This window comes from Lytechinus variegatus, chromosome 6 (genome assembly GCF_018143015.1).
Source record: "Lytechinus variegatus isolate NC3 chromosome 6, Lvar_3.0, whole genome shotgun sequence".
NCBI lineage: Eukaryota > Metazoa > Echinodermata > Echinoidea > Temnopleuroida > Toxopneustidae > Lytechinus > Lytechinus variegatus.
This window is the reverse complement of record NC_054745.1, coordinates 25,820,711-25,836,607: the sequence shown is the minus strand read 5'-3', so window position 1 is coordinate 25,836,607 and position 15,897 is coordinate 25,820,711. Positions and strand designations below refer to the sequence as shown.

Below are 15,897 nucleotides of genomic sequence, written 5' to 3'. Positions count from 1 at the left end.
GGATAAACTAGTATCATGGTTAGTCTTAAGCCTAGACTCTAATTTAGCACTAACAAATAATACCATGTCTGGGGTGGAGACTAAACCCCCAAACTCTGCGTCTGCATCAAATCAATAGCCACAATGTAATGAGTGAATCTAGTCTCTTCTTTCAGACTCTTCATTACGCAGTATATGGAAACCAAAGGTCTGCTTCTGCAGACTAATGTCAAGACTGCAGTAAACAGATAACAGGCTGACTGTGAACTTATCATGCATCATTTCTTACCCATTGAAAAAAGTAATAACAAAATGGGATAAATGTAATTCTACAATGGAAAGAATTTGATGCGGTGTTAAGGGGATTTCCCCAGTTCATACACGTCAACAAATAATCAAAAATTTGTAAAACTGAGCAAGTGAAAAGAAAAACTCGGGCATTGAGGTGTGCGCCTGTAATTCCAGCTACATGGGGGAGTTGGCAAAATTGATACAGAGTTTGAAGGTCTGATGTTCAAGTCGTTTCAGATGGTGACGCTAACGTCCCAGGCAATAATGACTGACAAAAGTGTACAAATATAATTGAAAATCTAACACTGATTCTAGAAATGGTAACTGCTGAATTTCTTTTGTCCAAATAGGAAAGGTATATATCAATGACTTAGGAACTATTTTTTGACTGGCGGAGGAATTAGGACTATTTTACTGTTTGAGTTGATAAATTTGATCCCATCAGTTATCTTCATAAATGGCGATTTATTTTTAAAATGATCTGGCTACAGTACCCTTCTTTGGTCAGATATGGAATGTCAGATATATATCCTAGCCATTCGACCCCCTACTTTCACATATTTATTTTCTATGAATTTTTCAAAAGTGCCATTTTAACACACAAGTCTATGGGGAATGTTTTACGTGCGAGACACCTTCAGCATTTCTGTCACTACTAATTGACATGTCAGGCCTAAATGTTTCTCAAACTAGGAAATGTAAACATGGATGTCTCTATTTACATTATTTTGGCATCAATATTTGTTGTGGCTTTTTGTTTTCAAAAACGGAAAAACATGTTTTTCACAAATTAAAGTGAAATTAAACCCGCAACGATATATAAAGAACGAGAGTTTTGCATGCAATATCATGTAGCTTGGTTTTCAAGTAAACATAACGACTTCACTAGAAAGTTTTTTAGAAATTCAATTGCCATAGCCACAAAACATGTATCTCCCTGGATCTGGTATATTTACAATTAGAAATCTAACTTTGTGCAATCATGAAATCTAAGCTGAAAAACAATCGCACTAATAGGCAGATAAGCATGTGTGGGACAGTGTCTCATTTTTGCTTGGAACATTGAGCTACCTGGCTGATATGCCACTAATTGGCTAATTTCTAAGCAATGACACCTTTTTGGCACACTTTATTATTTGCAGTACTTTTGTACATTAACTTGGGTGGTCATTCTATCGGATTCTCTTCGAACTCACTTTGTACATGGCATTTATGTTCTACAGTAGGTGGTTTCAGACCGCCTAGAATTTCGTCAATTCCAGGTATTTTCTGATAACAAATTAACCCCAATTAGAAAATACCAGGTAATAATGGCAATGTGAAAGCAAATTATTCGTAATCTCCCCTAAAGAAAATACCCACTAAACAGTAGGTACTTGTCAAAATTACGAGATCATTCGCAGGGATTTTTCCAAGGTCGCAGGTATTTTGGCAATGTGAAAGCAATTTACAGGAACTTTTAGCACCGTGTGTAGTTGGGCGTGGGCACCTTCTGTACAAAAACATATGAACATTTCAAATCTCAGGAGTAATTCATCAGCTATTACATGCTCCTAGTACACAGCAAAAACTGTGGTGTTAATCGGTGTACATAGAAGACCACACCAGTTATTTTACACCGGTGTTAGATTGGTGGTGTTAGTTTTACACCTATAGGTGTTATTACAACACCTTTGGTTGTTACATTTACACTCTTTGGTGTTATGTTCAATCTTTAGGGTGTAATTTTAACACCTCAGGGTGTGGTCCTCTATTAACACCAATTGGTGTCAGTTTTAACACCACAGTTTTTACAGTGTATCGCTAGTATCAACATGGACCTAGGGTCCATGGTATTAAAAAGAAAGGAGAAAAGAAGGATGTTGATTCTCTGCCGTTCTATTATAAACAGAAATGGCTGCAAAACCTGTCTAGCGCCATCTTGTGTCAGAAGTGGGAATAATGGTCATTTCCTGAATAGTGTTGTGCTTCTTCAAATACTGAATTTCATACATCGTATGGTAAAACAGAAATCCATTCAATAATAATAAACCTGTGAAGCTCCATCGTCATTATGAATGTCCGCAAAGTGCCCAATTGTCTGACAACTAAAAAAAAAAATTGGTCATAGGTCACGAAGATTTCTGGAAGAACTTTCCCATCAAAACTTTAACAAGCAAAAAATTGAACAGTAATAGCTAGTTTTTATATAACGCTTTTCTCATATACGGCTAAAAGTGCTTTCCTGCTTATTATTACCCTGGTAATTGTATTCAATTTATTTCTACAAAATAAATAAATACATAAAAAAGGGTCATCGATTAGGGGGCACTATGCACTATGCAAATATGTACCTCTTTACTGGTTTACAGTAGCTTCACTATTAAAATGTGTTGCTTTTTCATCTAAAAATTCTCTTTTAAATCGTTTTGTCACATGGCAAAAGTGCTTTATCTAGAGCTACAATGCATGAATGCGACTACCGGTATCAAAAAATAGTCAATTGTGAAGTACGAATACTACAAAAATATAGGTTTATGTTTATGGTCAATTCAGCCAGACTACTGCCTGACAATCAGGTCATGGAATGAATCAACACATACTCACATCCTTCTGCTACTAGCTCATATAATGCATTATGTCCTACATAAATTAAATCCTGTATGCTGATTGGTTTAAATAGCATCATGTGACCAAACATGTTCTCACTATTTTGCGATGATGTCGAAAATGAAACGCCCACCGAAGAAAATGTGCTATTCCGTGACGTCAATGATGGAATAGTCGACTATTCCATCATTGACGTCACAGATCATGCAATTTCTTGGGCGCACCGGTCAGCGAGTTTACTCTATCGGGTAAGTCCCGTGAAGGGACGGCGCGGGCACAAATCCGCATTCCGCTGAGCGCATGGTTTCGGAAAAGGTAGATCAGCCTGCGCAGCGCGTTATCTATATTTAAGTTCAGATTAGGAAAAGATGAACTACGTGTACAAGAGTAGATAAACTATTGTTCTACCTTAGTTATTAAATGTAGGATATAAAACAAATATACCAGGCCTTTATTTCGAAAGTATAGAAGGAATTATTTATCCTCGGTTGTACTGGCAAAATTACTATTTTCCCCTCGGGGCTTCACCCCTCGGGAAAAATAGTAATGCCAGTCCAACCTCGGATGAATAATTCCCGCTATACTTACTCAAAGTCTAGTATATTTATATACTATGTGAACAGATGGAAAATGAAAATCACAATAACTTTTGATTATAATAGAAATCGAAAAGAGCAAGTACAAGTAATGAAAAGTACATAAAAACTATAGGCTTATAAACAAGTATGTGATAAATTGTGATGAATCAATGGAACTTGGGAATTATAAAAAGCAACAATAAACTGACATATAGGCCTATCTAAAACAAGGGGGACAGATTGTAAAAAAAAACAATATACAATATTGTAGAGCAGACACAGCTATTGGCTTTTAAACAAGTGTGTGATAAATTTTGATGAATGGATGGAATGTAAAGAATAAAATGCAACAATAAACTGACATTTTCAAAAGAAAGATTATAGAATGTGCACCAAACTGTATACAAAGCATAGTTTGTAAAGTAAACATAACTAATGACATATTCATAAACATGATAAAGAAGTACATGTGATAGATCTGATGTATAAATGACGTCTATAAAGAGTAAAAAGTAACAATAAACTGATATAAATAATTATTTCAAAGGCAAGGGGCATGATGTGCACAGAGCTTTTTATGCATAGCATTCTAATTCAAATAAAAAAAATCATGCAAAAAAAAAAAATAAATGCACAGCATGAGATACAGTTTTCATTTCACTAATAATGAAATAAAATAGACTGTGCTCAGTAATAACATGCAATTTATAATTTTATATCCTATAAATTAATCTTGTTACAATTGTTTTAAAGAGGAAAAGTAAAATAGCATGCAAAATACACAAACACTGCACATTGCATATGGATGACCCTTATATACACACAGGCTCATATTCTGAAGGCGGGTTTAATTCAAACTCTGGTTTAAGTTGTGGTTTAACTATGGATAGCCAATCGTGGCATAAATTTCTAACAGTAGGATTTCGATGAATCAGCTCACTTTTTCCTCTCAAATAATTCTTAACTGTTTCCAAAGAATAAATAAGATAGCTTTCTTTCCCATTCATTAATTTGGAAAGAGTACAGTAAGCATTATAAGAAAAATACAATGTGAGGAAAATTTTGACATTTTGGGCTTTCCATACTTTTAGCACAGAGTTAGACCATGGTCCAAGTTAAACCTGACTTCATTGGTTTTAACATGCAAGAAGATATGCCTATTGAACAGAACTGCAAAGTTCTTGTTGGTCAGTGGGCATGCAACTATTAATATTGGGGTAAAATGGGTATTTGATATAATGGCTGAACGAGCCCATTTCAGAGCCACCTTATATGAAGAGTTGAGCCAACTTGCGTTCGATCAGAAGTCATAAAAGGGTCTTTAGACCATATATATAATGGTTCCCGTCGTCACCATAGCATCACACTTCACAGCTCAAAAGTTCATTGACAGAAATCTTAAAAACAAATTGGCAAGTTTGCATTGACAATAGTGTGTCAGAATCGAACTATGTTGGCCTAACACTGCATATAGAGGGCGCCAGACATGCATGCACAATGCATGGTGGGATTGGTGGTACCTTTAGCTAGAGCCTCCCACGACAGCAGTCTCTCTCGTAGTGGTTTAGGACTGGTCGGACTAACGATCTCTGGAACTGGGTTGTTCCATTGAATGATGTAGGGGTGGGTTGTTCCATTAAATGACGTGGGGGTGATGGGGGTGGTCGGGAGGAGGGACAGTGTTGATGAGGGGTGAACAGGACAGGTTAGAAACAAGAAAAACAAACAACATACCCATGTTAGTTGACCGTGTGAACATAGCCATACCATGAAACACCAAATTACATAGACATATTGGGGAGAGTTAACACTTTCCAAATATCCTTGCTCAAAGTTAGCGCCACTAAATTCTAGATACATCTATCTCATAAAAGCCATTTATTGGTGCTAATATATGGTAGTATTGATACTACAAGTAGTGTGGCTGGAAATGGTGTGCTTCAAAAACAACCAACCATACTCAGGGTTATAGTATTAATTATAAGACAATAAGCATTTGTACTTATACAGGTTAATTAAGAAATGCTGAGAGTGTAGATTCACACAAAAATTGTTTGATTTTGGTATAAAATTAGATGACGTAACATGTAGGGGAATTTTTAACAGGAAAGTTTGAAGAGCGTTAACTCCCCCCTCACCCATATGTATCAATAAATGATGAATTCCACCCCAACAAAACATACATGATCTGACAAATAACATGATCAAAAAAACATTATTACCATGGTAAATGGACAACAGATTAATTATTCAGAATCTAGGTTATCCGGCTATCTATTCGTATCAGCAATTTTCCATAATTATTCTATATTTCCTCTATATCCTCTAATGATTTCCTATGACGGTAAATACAGGTGGACATTAAGGTTCAAATTTTCCTACACTACCATCGTACCACTGATAAATTTGTAAAGTGGATCGAGCTCTTAAGTCTTGTCTAATGACTTTTAGTAAAATTATTAATAAAAATCTCGAAATATAATATTATAGACAAGTATAGGAACATCAATGTCATATTTTTGGGCATGGAATTTGCAAAAACAGTGCTTTTCAATATTCTATTGCATTTAAAACTTTGTATTTGCCAAAAATTGTTTGAATTAGAAGGAGTATTAGGAAATGGTGGAAAATGTTATCAATACAAAAGATAGAAATCCAGTGTCTTGTGGATAATTGTCATTCACAATACTCTAGTAATGGGGGAGGGGGTTTTCACCATAATTCAAAATTAGCTATTAGTTGCTGGAATTGGTCTACTTTTTTTTCTGAAAACTATATGAATCTGGTCTACTTTTTGCTGAGACTATATGGATCTGTTCTACTGAAGACATGCCTCTAAAATCAGCAAAAACAGGAGATCTATCTATATCATTCTTCAATGATATATTATAATCAAGTTTTACAAGGAACTATGATTTTGCGTATTGGCATGCCTACGATCATGATCACAAGAAAATTTACTAAGTCATATAATCCTAAAGCCTATAGTCTATGCATGCAACACGTTGCATGGGGGTATGATTTTCTTGATGATTAAACGAACGAACGAATGAAGAAAAGAGTGAAACAAGGATGGAAACTAATGAGTGAGGGAAGGTATAATATAAATTCCAGGAGGAAGGGAGATACTAGAAACCCTTATTCCAAATCTTTAACTAAATTCCTAAAGTGGTAGGAGCTTAAGTGATTTTGGAACAACCGATTTCATAAAAATTATTTGATTCATTGAGAGCGTTACCTAAGATCGATATCATATCTACATTGAAGCTAGTCTGGTTTTCTGAATGTGAGCTGCTATTCGGTTTACCAGTGGTATGCTGACACAACAAAATTTTTATCATCTGTCTCCCCCACCCCTAAAAAAAACATATATATTTGTGCACTCTACCAAATATCAGGATTTTCAACAAAATTTTCCTTCAGTCAAAACCACTTTACCAACAATAATACAGACTAACTCTGTCTTTAAAAAAAATGTATATTTTCATTTTGAACTGTTTCATTCGGAGCATTATTAAAAGGTAAACTCGAAAGTGTTTGTAATATATCCCTTTTACCATCTCTCATATTTTTTTATTGAGGGGGAGGGGTTGGTGGCACTTACCATTGCCATGCTTCTCTGTGTTATGAAGCAGAATTTAATCTCACAATTGAAAAACCAGACTAGCTCATTTTCAATAAAAAACAAAACCTTCTCAAGACTCACCTTCATCACCATTGGTCAAGTGGTCGTCTTCAGGTACATGATGTCCATTGGTAAGATGGCCACCGCCATGTCCATTAAGAAGTACCCCATTGAAGACAGTATCTTCAGAAACACCATTGACTGGTGCATCCTTTGGAGGTTCCTCAACAGGCTCTTCTGGTACTTCTTTGGTTTCTTCCGCTGATTCTGTCTTTGGCTCTTCAGTCTGTGGCTCCTCCTTAGATTCCTCCTTAGGTTCTTCCTGGGGTTCCACAGGGATCACTTCAGCCACCTCTTCACTTTCTTCTGACGGTGGCAGCTGTTCTGTTTCTGTTCCAACCTCTTGTTTTATTACTTCAGTCTGGCTCACCTCCTCGGTTATTTCTTCTACAACTTCCTGCTCTACCACCGCTTGGTCTGCCTCATCTGGAACATCTTGTTTCAGTTCCTCTGCAGGCTCTTTAATTTCAACATCCTCTGTTGCAATGTCTGTATCAATAACCACTTCCTTCTCTATGTCTTGTGATAATGTGGCTTCTGTTTCCAGTTCAACAGTTTCCACAACAGTTTCTTCAACAACTTCTGTAACATCTTCCTTTTCAGGTAATGGTGTCTCAGTGGCCTCTTCCGTGTCCGTCACTTTCACCTCTTCAGTAACTGCCTCAGCACTTGTATCCTCGGAGGCATCTTGGCAAACATCATCATTTAATGTTTCCTCTTCTGGTTGTTCTGCTTCATCAACAAGAACTTCTTCTTGTTCTGAATCACCATCCACTGCTTCTTCAGTAACAACTTTGTCCCCATCATCAGGTGAATCTTCAGGACATGCTTCAACATCTTCCGTGGGTTCTTCCCTCACTGGCTCTTCAACCACCTCATGTTCTTCTGTGGCTGATTCCTCTGGTGCCTGAATAATTTCCTCTTTTGCTTGTTCAGCTTCTCCAACAATAACTTCTACTTGTTCTGAATCATCCTCCACTACTTCTTCACTAACTACTTTGTCCCCATCATCTGGTGAATCTTCAGGACATGCTTCAACATCTTCCGTGGGTTCTTCCCTCACTGGCTCTTCAACCACCTCATGTTCTTCTGTGGCTGATTCCTCTGGTGCCTGAATAATTTCCTCTTTTGCTTGTTCAGCTTCTCCAACAATAACTTCTACTTGTTCTGAATCATCCTCCACTACTTCTTCACTAACTGCTTTGTCCCCATCATCTGGTGAATCTTCAGGACATGCTTCAACATCTTCTGTGAGTTCTTCCCTCTCTGAGTCTTCAATCACCTCCTGTACTTCTGTGGCCATTTCCTCCACTGCCTGGTTAGTATCCTCTTTCACTTCATCATCACCAGCCTCTTTGTCCACAATAGCATCTTCACTAGTGTCAATAATTTCTGGTGCTTCCTTAGGTAATCCCTCCACTGTCTCATCCTCTTTCTCCTCTGTCTCATTTGTTTCCTCGCTCAATTTTTCTACCTTAGTCTCAACAGCTGTTGGAACATTGTCTGATTCTTCCTCTACTACACTATCAGCCTCCTGGGTCACAGGTGATGAATCTTCTTCTACATCTTTAGCAGCTTCTTGTTCTTCATTGGCATCAACTTCTTCTGCTTGTTCCGTTGAAACACCCTCATCTCCTGTGGGAGAGACATCCAATGTATTTGCTTCTTCATCCTTATTTACCCCATCCACAACATCCTCTGTTTCAATTTCCTCAGCACCTTTCTCTGTAACTTCAGCTTCCTCTGTGCTACACAAAAAGTCTAATCTGATATCTGCTTCCTCTGGATTTTGTGTCGTGGGAACAACTTTTTCTTCCTCCACCATTTCATCACCAGATTTGTTTTCAGTTTCCTGACCAAATACTGATACAGTCTGATCACCCTCATCTAATGTCAGTCCAAACTCTTCAACCAAGTCTGAGGCGGACACCCTCTTCTCAACCACTTCCTCAGAATTTGATTCTTCTTCAGCTGGTGTCTCTTTTTCAGCATGTTTTTCTTCTTCAGCCTGTGTTGGTTCTGCAGCTGGTGTCTCTACTTCAGCTGGTGTCTCTTCAACTGGTGCTTCTTCCACAGCTGGCGTTGGTTCTTCGGCTGGTTTATCTTCTTCAGCTGGTTTCTCTTCCACAGCTGGTGTTGGTTCTTCGGCTGGTGGTGCTTCTTCAGCTGGTGTCTCTTCTTCGGCCGGTGTTTCTTCCACAGCTGGCGTCGGTTCTTCGGCTGGTGTCTCTTCAGCCGGTGTTTCTTCTTCAGCAAGTTTTTCTTCTTCAGCTGGTGTCTCTTCAGCAGGGGTTTCTTCAGCTGGTGTTGCTTCTTCAGCTTGTGTCTCTTCTGCAGCTGGTGTCTCTTCTTCTGCTGGTGTTGCTTCTTCTGCTGGTGTTGCTTCTTCAGCTGGTGCCTCTGCAGCCAGTATCACTTCTTCAACAGGTGTTTCATCCACATCTGGAGTTGGTTCTTCTGTTGGTGTGGGTTCTTCGGCTGGTATCTCTTCTTCTGCTGGTGTTTGTTCTTCAGCTCGTGTCTCTTCTTCAGCTGGTTTCTCTTCTTCAGCTGGTTTCTCTTCTTCAGGTGTCTCTTCAGCCGGTGTGTCTTCTTCAGCAGGTGTTTCTTCCACAGCTGGCGTTGCATCTTCAGCCAGTGTTTCTTCTTCAGCAGGTGTTTCTTCCACTGCTAGTGTTGATTCTTCAGTTTTTGTTTCTTCTTCAGCTTGTATGTCTTCTTCAGCTGGTGTCTCTTCAGCTGGTGTCTCTTCAGCTGGTGTTTCATCTTTAGTAGGTGTCTCTTCAACTGGTGTTTCTTCTTCAGCAGGTGTTTCTTCCACAGCTGGTGTTGCTTCTCCAATTTGTGTCTCTTGTTCAGCTGATGTTGGTTCTTTGGCTGGTGTCTCTTCAGCAGGTGTTTCTTCTTCAGCAGGCGTCTCTTTTGTAGCTTGTGTCTCTTCAGCAGGTGTCTCTTCAGCTGGTGTTTCATCTTCAGTAGGTGTTTCTTCCACAGATGGTGTTGCTTCTTCAGTTTGTGTCTCTTCTTCAGCTGGTGTTTCTTCTTCAGCTGGTGTCTCTTCAGCTGGTGTTTCTTCTTCAGCTGGTGTTTCTTCCTCAGCTGGTGTTGCTTCTTCAGTTTGTGTCTCTTCTTCAGCTTGTGTTGCTTCTTCAGCTGGTGTCTCTTCAGCAGGTGTCTCTTCAGCTGGTGTTTCATCTTCAGCAGGTGTTTCTTCCACAGCTGGTGTTGCTTCTTCAGTTTGTGTCTCTTCTTCAGCTTGTGTTTCTTCTTCAGCTGGTGTCTCTTCAGCTGGTGTTTCTTCTTCAGCAGGTGTTTCTGCCACAGATGGTGTTGCTTCTTCAGTTTGTGTCTCTTCTTCAGCTTGTGTTTCTTCTTTAGCTGGTGTCTCTTCAGCAGGTGCTTCTGCCGGTGTTTCTTCTTCAGTTGGTATTTCTTCCACAGCTGGCGTTGCTACTTCAGTTTGTGTCTCTTCTTCAGCTGGTGTTTCTTCTTCAGCTGGTGTCTCTTCAGCAGGTGCTTCTGCCGGTGTTTCTTCTTCAGCAGGTGTTTCTTCCACAGCTGGTGTTGCTTCTTCAGTTTGTGTCTCTTCTTCAGCTTGTGTTTCTTCTTCAGCTGGTGCCTCTTCAGCTGGTGTTTCTTCTTCAGTTGGTGTTTCTTCCACAGCTGGTGTTGCTACTTCAGTTTGTGTCTCTTCTTCAGGTTGTGTTTCTTCTTCAGCTGGTGTCTCTTCAGCAGGTGCTTCCACCGGTGTTTTTTCTTCAGCAGGTGTTTCTTCCACAGCTGGTGTTGCTTCTTCAGTTTGTGTCTCTTCTTCAGCTGATGTTGGTTCTTCGGCTGGTGTCTCTTCAACTGGTGTCTCCTTCAGCTTGTGTTTCTTCTTCATTAGTCGGTGTCTCTTCAGCAGGTGTCTCTTCAGCTGGTGTTTCTTCTTCAGCAGGTGTTGCTTCCACCACTGGTGCTGGTTCTTCAGCTTGTGTCTCTTCTTCAGATGGTGCTTGTTCTGCCGGTGTTTCTGCTTCAGCTGGTGTCTGTTCCTCAGCTGGCACTTCTTCAAGTGGTGTTTCTTGTTCAGCAGGTTCCTTTTCTTCTTCTTCCTTTTCAGGTTCTCCTGTTGGTTCATCAGGTGTTGGTGCAGCAGATGGTTCTCCTTCCCCTTCTCCCGGATCTGGTTCTGGGTCATTCTGAGTTTCATCTCCTTGCTGTGGAGTCACTGTAACAACAATGTCATGTTAACTAATCACTAGGGTCAGCTACTTATAGCAGACCCAACAAAGATTTGGTCTAGTCACAAAAGGACTACATCTGTTTCACCCTCCGAACCCATTTGGAAGAAAGATTCTTCACATCCAGATCATGACAATGGGACCCCAACAGGACCAATGACAGACCACAAGAACTAGTGGGTGTTTCATAAGAGTTGTCAGCGCTGACAATTTTAATGAAATCCTTGATTTGATTGGCTAAGAAGCACTGGCCTCTAAATATGGTAATTGTCGGAGAAAAACAGCTTGTCAGTGCGGACAACTTTCATGATTGAAACAGACTGAAATTGATATTGAGTTGACACAATTCCAGTGCAGTGCATGTCAAACCTTTCAATATTCTATCTTGATTTAGTGTGTACCCTATTCCCTGCATATTTCTTCCCAATGCTCAAATAAAATTTCGAAAATAATAATTCAGCATAGAAAGGATGACAGAACTAGAAAGCAGCAAAATTTATGTAACTTTCGCTTCTACTGCTGCTTTGAGGCAAAATGAGCTTTTAAAGTTAGTAGCTCTTAACTGACTTCCCCTTGTTACTTTTGTGTTAAAGAAATTGCACAGGAAACAAAAAGGACAAGACAAGATAATGACAAGGACATACAGACTAAAAATGCTTTTTAAAGTTTTTATACAACACTGTTTACAATATGAACGTGTCAGGAGTTGTTTAAAAGTTTTAAACAAGTGTTTAAATTCTCAAATAACAAAGTTTAATTTTCAATATAATTTAAAATAAATTAAGCATTGTTTTTTATATTATAGTAAACAGCGATGTATAACATTTAAAACAACATCTTTACTGTGTAACAAGAAACATAAATACAAATCATGGGACAAAAGGAACATAAAGCAGGTTTGAATGCAAAATGAAACAAAGATTATTCAACCATCTATGCAAATGAAGACATGGCAAAGTTGATTGAGAGGTGTCTTTGTGCTTCCTTGGAGAAGTATTTTCAAACATTCATCGTAAAAGCACTTCCATAAAGTAAATTAAGCTTCTTCATCAAGGCCAAAATGAGCTCTGCAGCTGGATTTGAAAAGCTCCACTACATATTGTGTTAACAAAGAGAGGAGTTCAGGGTTGCGGTGAGCTTTTTTTAAAAAGAATGTTTTCATATTCAACTAGAATGTTTAAAAATGAATCTAGTTAAACACATGTTATTGTGTCCTCCACTTCAACCAGCCTCTTGCCATGCCTTCCAAAGAAAAGCTAAGTGCAGATTTGATTTTGGGAAGGAATGAAAACAGAAATCAAACTAAATAAATTGCAACTAAAACTAGCAAACAAACTAAAATAAATCTTCTAGAAATTCCCAAACTAACCTAAGCACAACATAGTTGACTAACATGCCACCACCAATAATGAAAATAGAAATTCTAACACCATGACTGAAATGGGGGGAAATATCAATAAATGATTGTAAAGGTCAGATGGAAAGAAGTTTTGGGCCTTGTTACACAGGAGCAATCAATCACAAAACTTGCCACGGCCAATCAACATCATTGTTGAATGCACATTTTATTCACACAGACTAACCAATGGGTGATTTCAAGTCCGGTGTTGGCCCTGGTGTTGGTGTTGAAATTTGGATTGCTTCCCCTAGCTCCAAGACTTATTCAGATTTTGTAAAAGTGATCCAGATCACATTATTGACATCTCAACAACTAGTGTGTGACTTTTCTGGAGCATCTTATATTTGGTGTTGTAATGGTGCAAAAATTTACCTTAACACCAACACCAGAAGGCCAACACTGAACTTGAAATCACCCAATGACCAATCAGGATTGTATCCGACATTGGTTACAACCTTTGTGTAACGGGGCTCTTGTGACCTTCTGCAATGGACATCCTAGTATCTTTCTAGCTCTGAGGCGGACAATTTGAGACGGGTTCTTCACCTTCTTCATCTGAAAGTGCAACTCCTATTCATAGAAATTTGTCATCACTTTCACTTCACATAATGGTCATTAATATGATCTCAAGTTTCGGTCTTGACTAGACAACATTCATCAAATATCACAAGCGTGGAAATTAAACTATACGTACCAGAGATATGGTATTTTATTTCCTTGTTCGAATATCAGCGTTGATACTGGTATTCAAGTACTATGTCGGTTTTGTGTTCTTCAAAGGAAATATTGAGTTCTGAGAAGGGTGATACAAATATTGTTGACACCGTCTTTTTTTCCAGTAGGTTTACTACATGTTACGACCAATCCTGTAGATTGTTCTACAGTACGTTGTAACATTCTTTTAAGGTAACATACTATTCTTTAGATTCTTTAGGTCAGATATCTTATCTAATATTACTAACGTGGTGTTGACATTAATTGCTGAGTTATCTTTTCAAGCATCGTATGACCATCAGAAATTAATCCATTAAACTTTTCCAATACTCACATCGAAAACAGCCATTTTATTCATTTTCATTCAAACCACCTATTTGTAGCTGGTACAATAAATGTTAAAACGGCTGTTTTTGAGTCGCAGTACGACCGCTGTAGAGCAAATGTGACTGAGGTATAATGAGCTACACCATGAGCTCCAACAATTTGTATGACCCAACCAGAACTCAATCAACTGTTACAGATGACAACAATTATGATCTTGGATAAAATCGTGAGAATATTAACACAACCACTTCAAATCTTGTGGATTTCATGAATGTTGTACAGTCAAACTTGCTTTCCTCGACTACCTGTATAAAAAGACCATTAGTCTATAAAGACTATAAACATGACCCTGTTCAGTAAGACCACCCACTCTCAAATACCATATATGTCTTGTACCTCTTTGGCGATCTTTATAGACAAGTTTACCTTCAAGTATGGAAGATCATCATTAGCAGAAGGTTCCAGGATTTATGCTGCAAAGGGGGAAAGACTGTCTCTTCAAAATTTTATGTACTATCAAACATTTGACTGAAAAGATTTGTAAGGAAGTGGTGACCTACCTTCCTCAGAGTTGAGGGATTCATCTAAACTCCGTTCTGTCAGGGTTTGGTCATCATCCTGAGAAGCTGGTGCATCCTCACCAAGCTCCTGTGGTTTGTCGAGAGAAACATCCAAACTAATATCCTGAGATATATCATGAGACGTGTCTTGAGATGTGTCTAGATTCACATCAACGGCCGAGTCCTGGTTGGTATCTTCTTCCGTATCTGGAATGTCTTTGGGGGTGTCTTCAGCGGGGTCTTTGGGAGTTTCCTCTATAAGATCATTAGCACTGTCCTCAGTAACATCTTTGGGAGTATCCTCTGTAACCTCTTGAGGGGCATCCTCAGTGACCTCTTCAGGGGAAGGTTCAGAAACAGCATCGGCATCTGCAGGAGAATCTTCTGGTGTTTCTGGAGTACTGTCTTCTTTCGTTTCTGGAGTGTCTTCTTGTGTTTCTGGAGTTTCTTCAGGCACTTCATCTTTAGGGGTAGGTTCTGTGACATCATCAGTGTCTGCAGGAGAGTCATCAGGTGTTTCTGGAGTACTGTCTTCTAGCGTTTCTGGAGTGTCTTCTACCTTGCCAACAGGCTCTACCTCAATGGAAACACCATTTTCCTGACTTCCATCATCAGCCTCAGTCGTGGGCTCAGCCTCCTCTTCCTTTGCAAGAGTGTCCAGAGACACGCTTGCTTCTTCTGTCTTCATGGTCGTTGCTGAAACCTGATCCTCTTCAATGACCTCCCCTGCATCTGGACTAACCTTACTCTCCTGATCTTCCTGGTCACCACTATCCATAGTGATGCCAAGTTCCTCCATCAATTCCTCTGCAGACTGCTTAGGCTTGTCCTCAACATCATCCTGTCCTATCCTTGCATGGGTTATCTCACCTTCTTCCTCTCCCTGGTCTACACCATTCACCTCTGAGGACTCTTCGCCATCAAGTTGCTTGGAGGCTGACAGGTCATCGCCGTTAGCAATGGTGTCAACCTCAACTGAGACCACCACACCGTCTCCGTCGGACTTGCTGCATCCGGGAGAATCGCCTCCGATGATTTCAAAATCATCGTTGCCGCTGGATTCTCTCGCGACGTCACCATCCATCATCAAGTATTCTTTGAAAATCTGAAGAAAGATAAAAAAAGAAAATCAATTCGTAAAGTGATTCTCTTAAAGTATTCCATGATAGATTCATAATAGACTCTTAAACAGCATATGTATTTGCCATCCTATTTATGCTACTAAATAAAGATTACATCAGTGCAAACACAAAACATATCTCAATTCTTGACAGATGTTTGAAGAAAAATCACCATTTAACAAAAAAGATCATCAACACACAGACCCTATATACCTGTCAAGATGCAAATATTAATTGCAGGGTCTGTGCTGTTCCCTGCTCGACACCTCAATCTCCAGTCTACACCCCCACCCCATCAAATATCTTTAAATCTCTCTTTATTACTATATACACTGTATATCTTTTTCTATTTTGTTTCCACTCTCTATATCTCTCCCTCTGAACTCATCAATTGCACTTTTCTCTATATTCATACCAGCCATTTTCTCACA

The 15,897-nt window shown here is 39.1% G+C and overlaps 1 protein-coding gene across 1 annotated transcript in view; it reads right to left on the bottom strand.

The window, feature by feature from the left end:
• Positions 1 to 4,880: 4,880 nt before the first annotated feature.
• The window catches only part of LOC121417662 (titin-like), a 37,063-nt gene continuing 26,046 nt past the window's right edge, over positions 4,881 to 15,897 (bottom strand). Inside the window, 4 exon segments of the mRNA XM_041611396.1 lie at positions 4,881 to 5,032; positions 7,144 to 11,164; positions 11,166 to 11,332; positions 14,346 to 15,450. Of these exon segments, the coding sequence (XP_041467330.1) occupies positions 4,896 to 5,032; positions 7,144 to 11,164; positions 11,166 to 11,332; positions 14,346 to 15,450 (5,430 nt within the window). The 3' untranslated portion in view covers positions 4,881 to 4,895.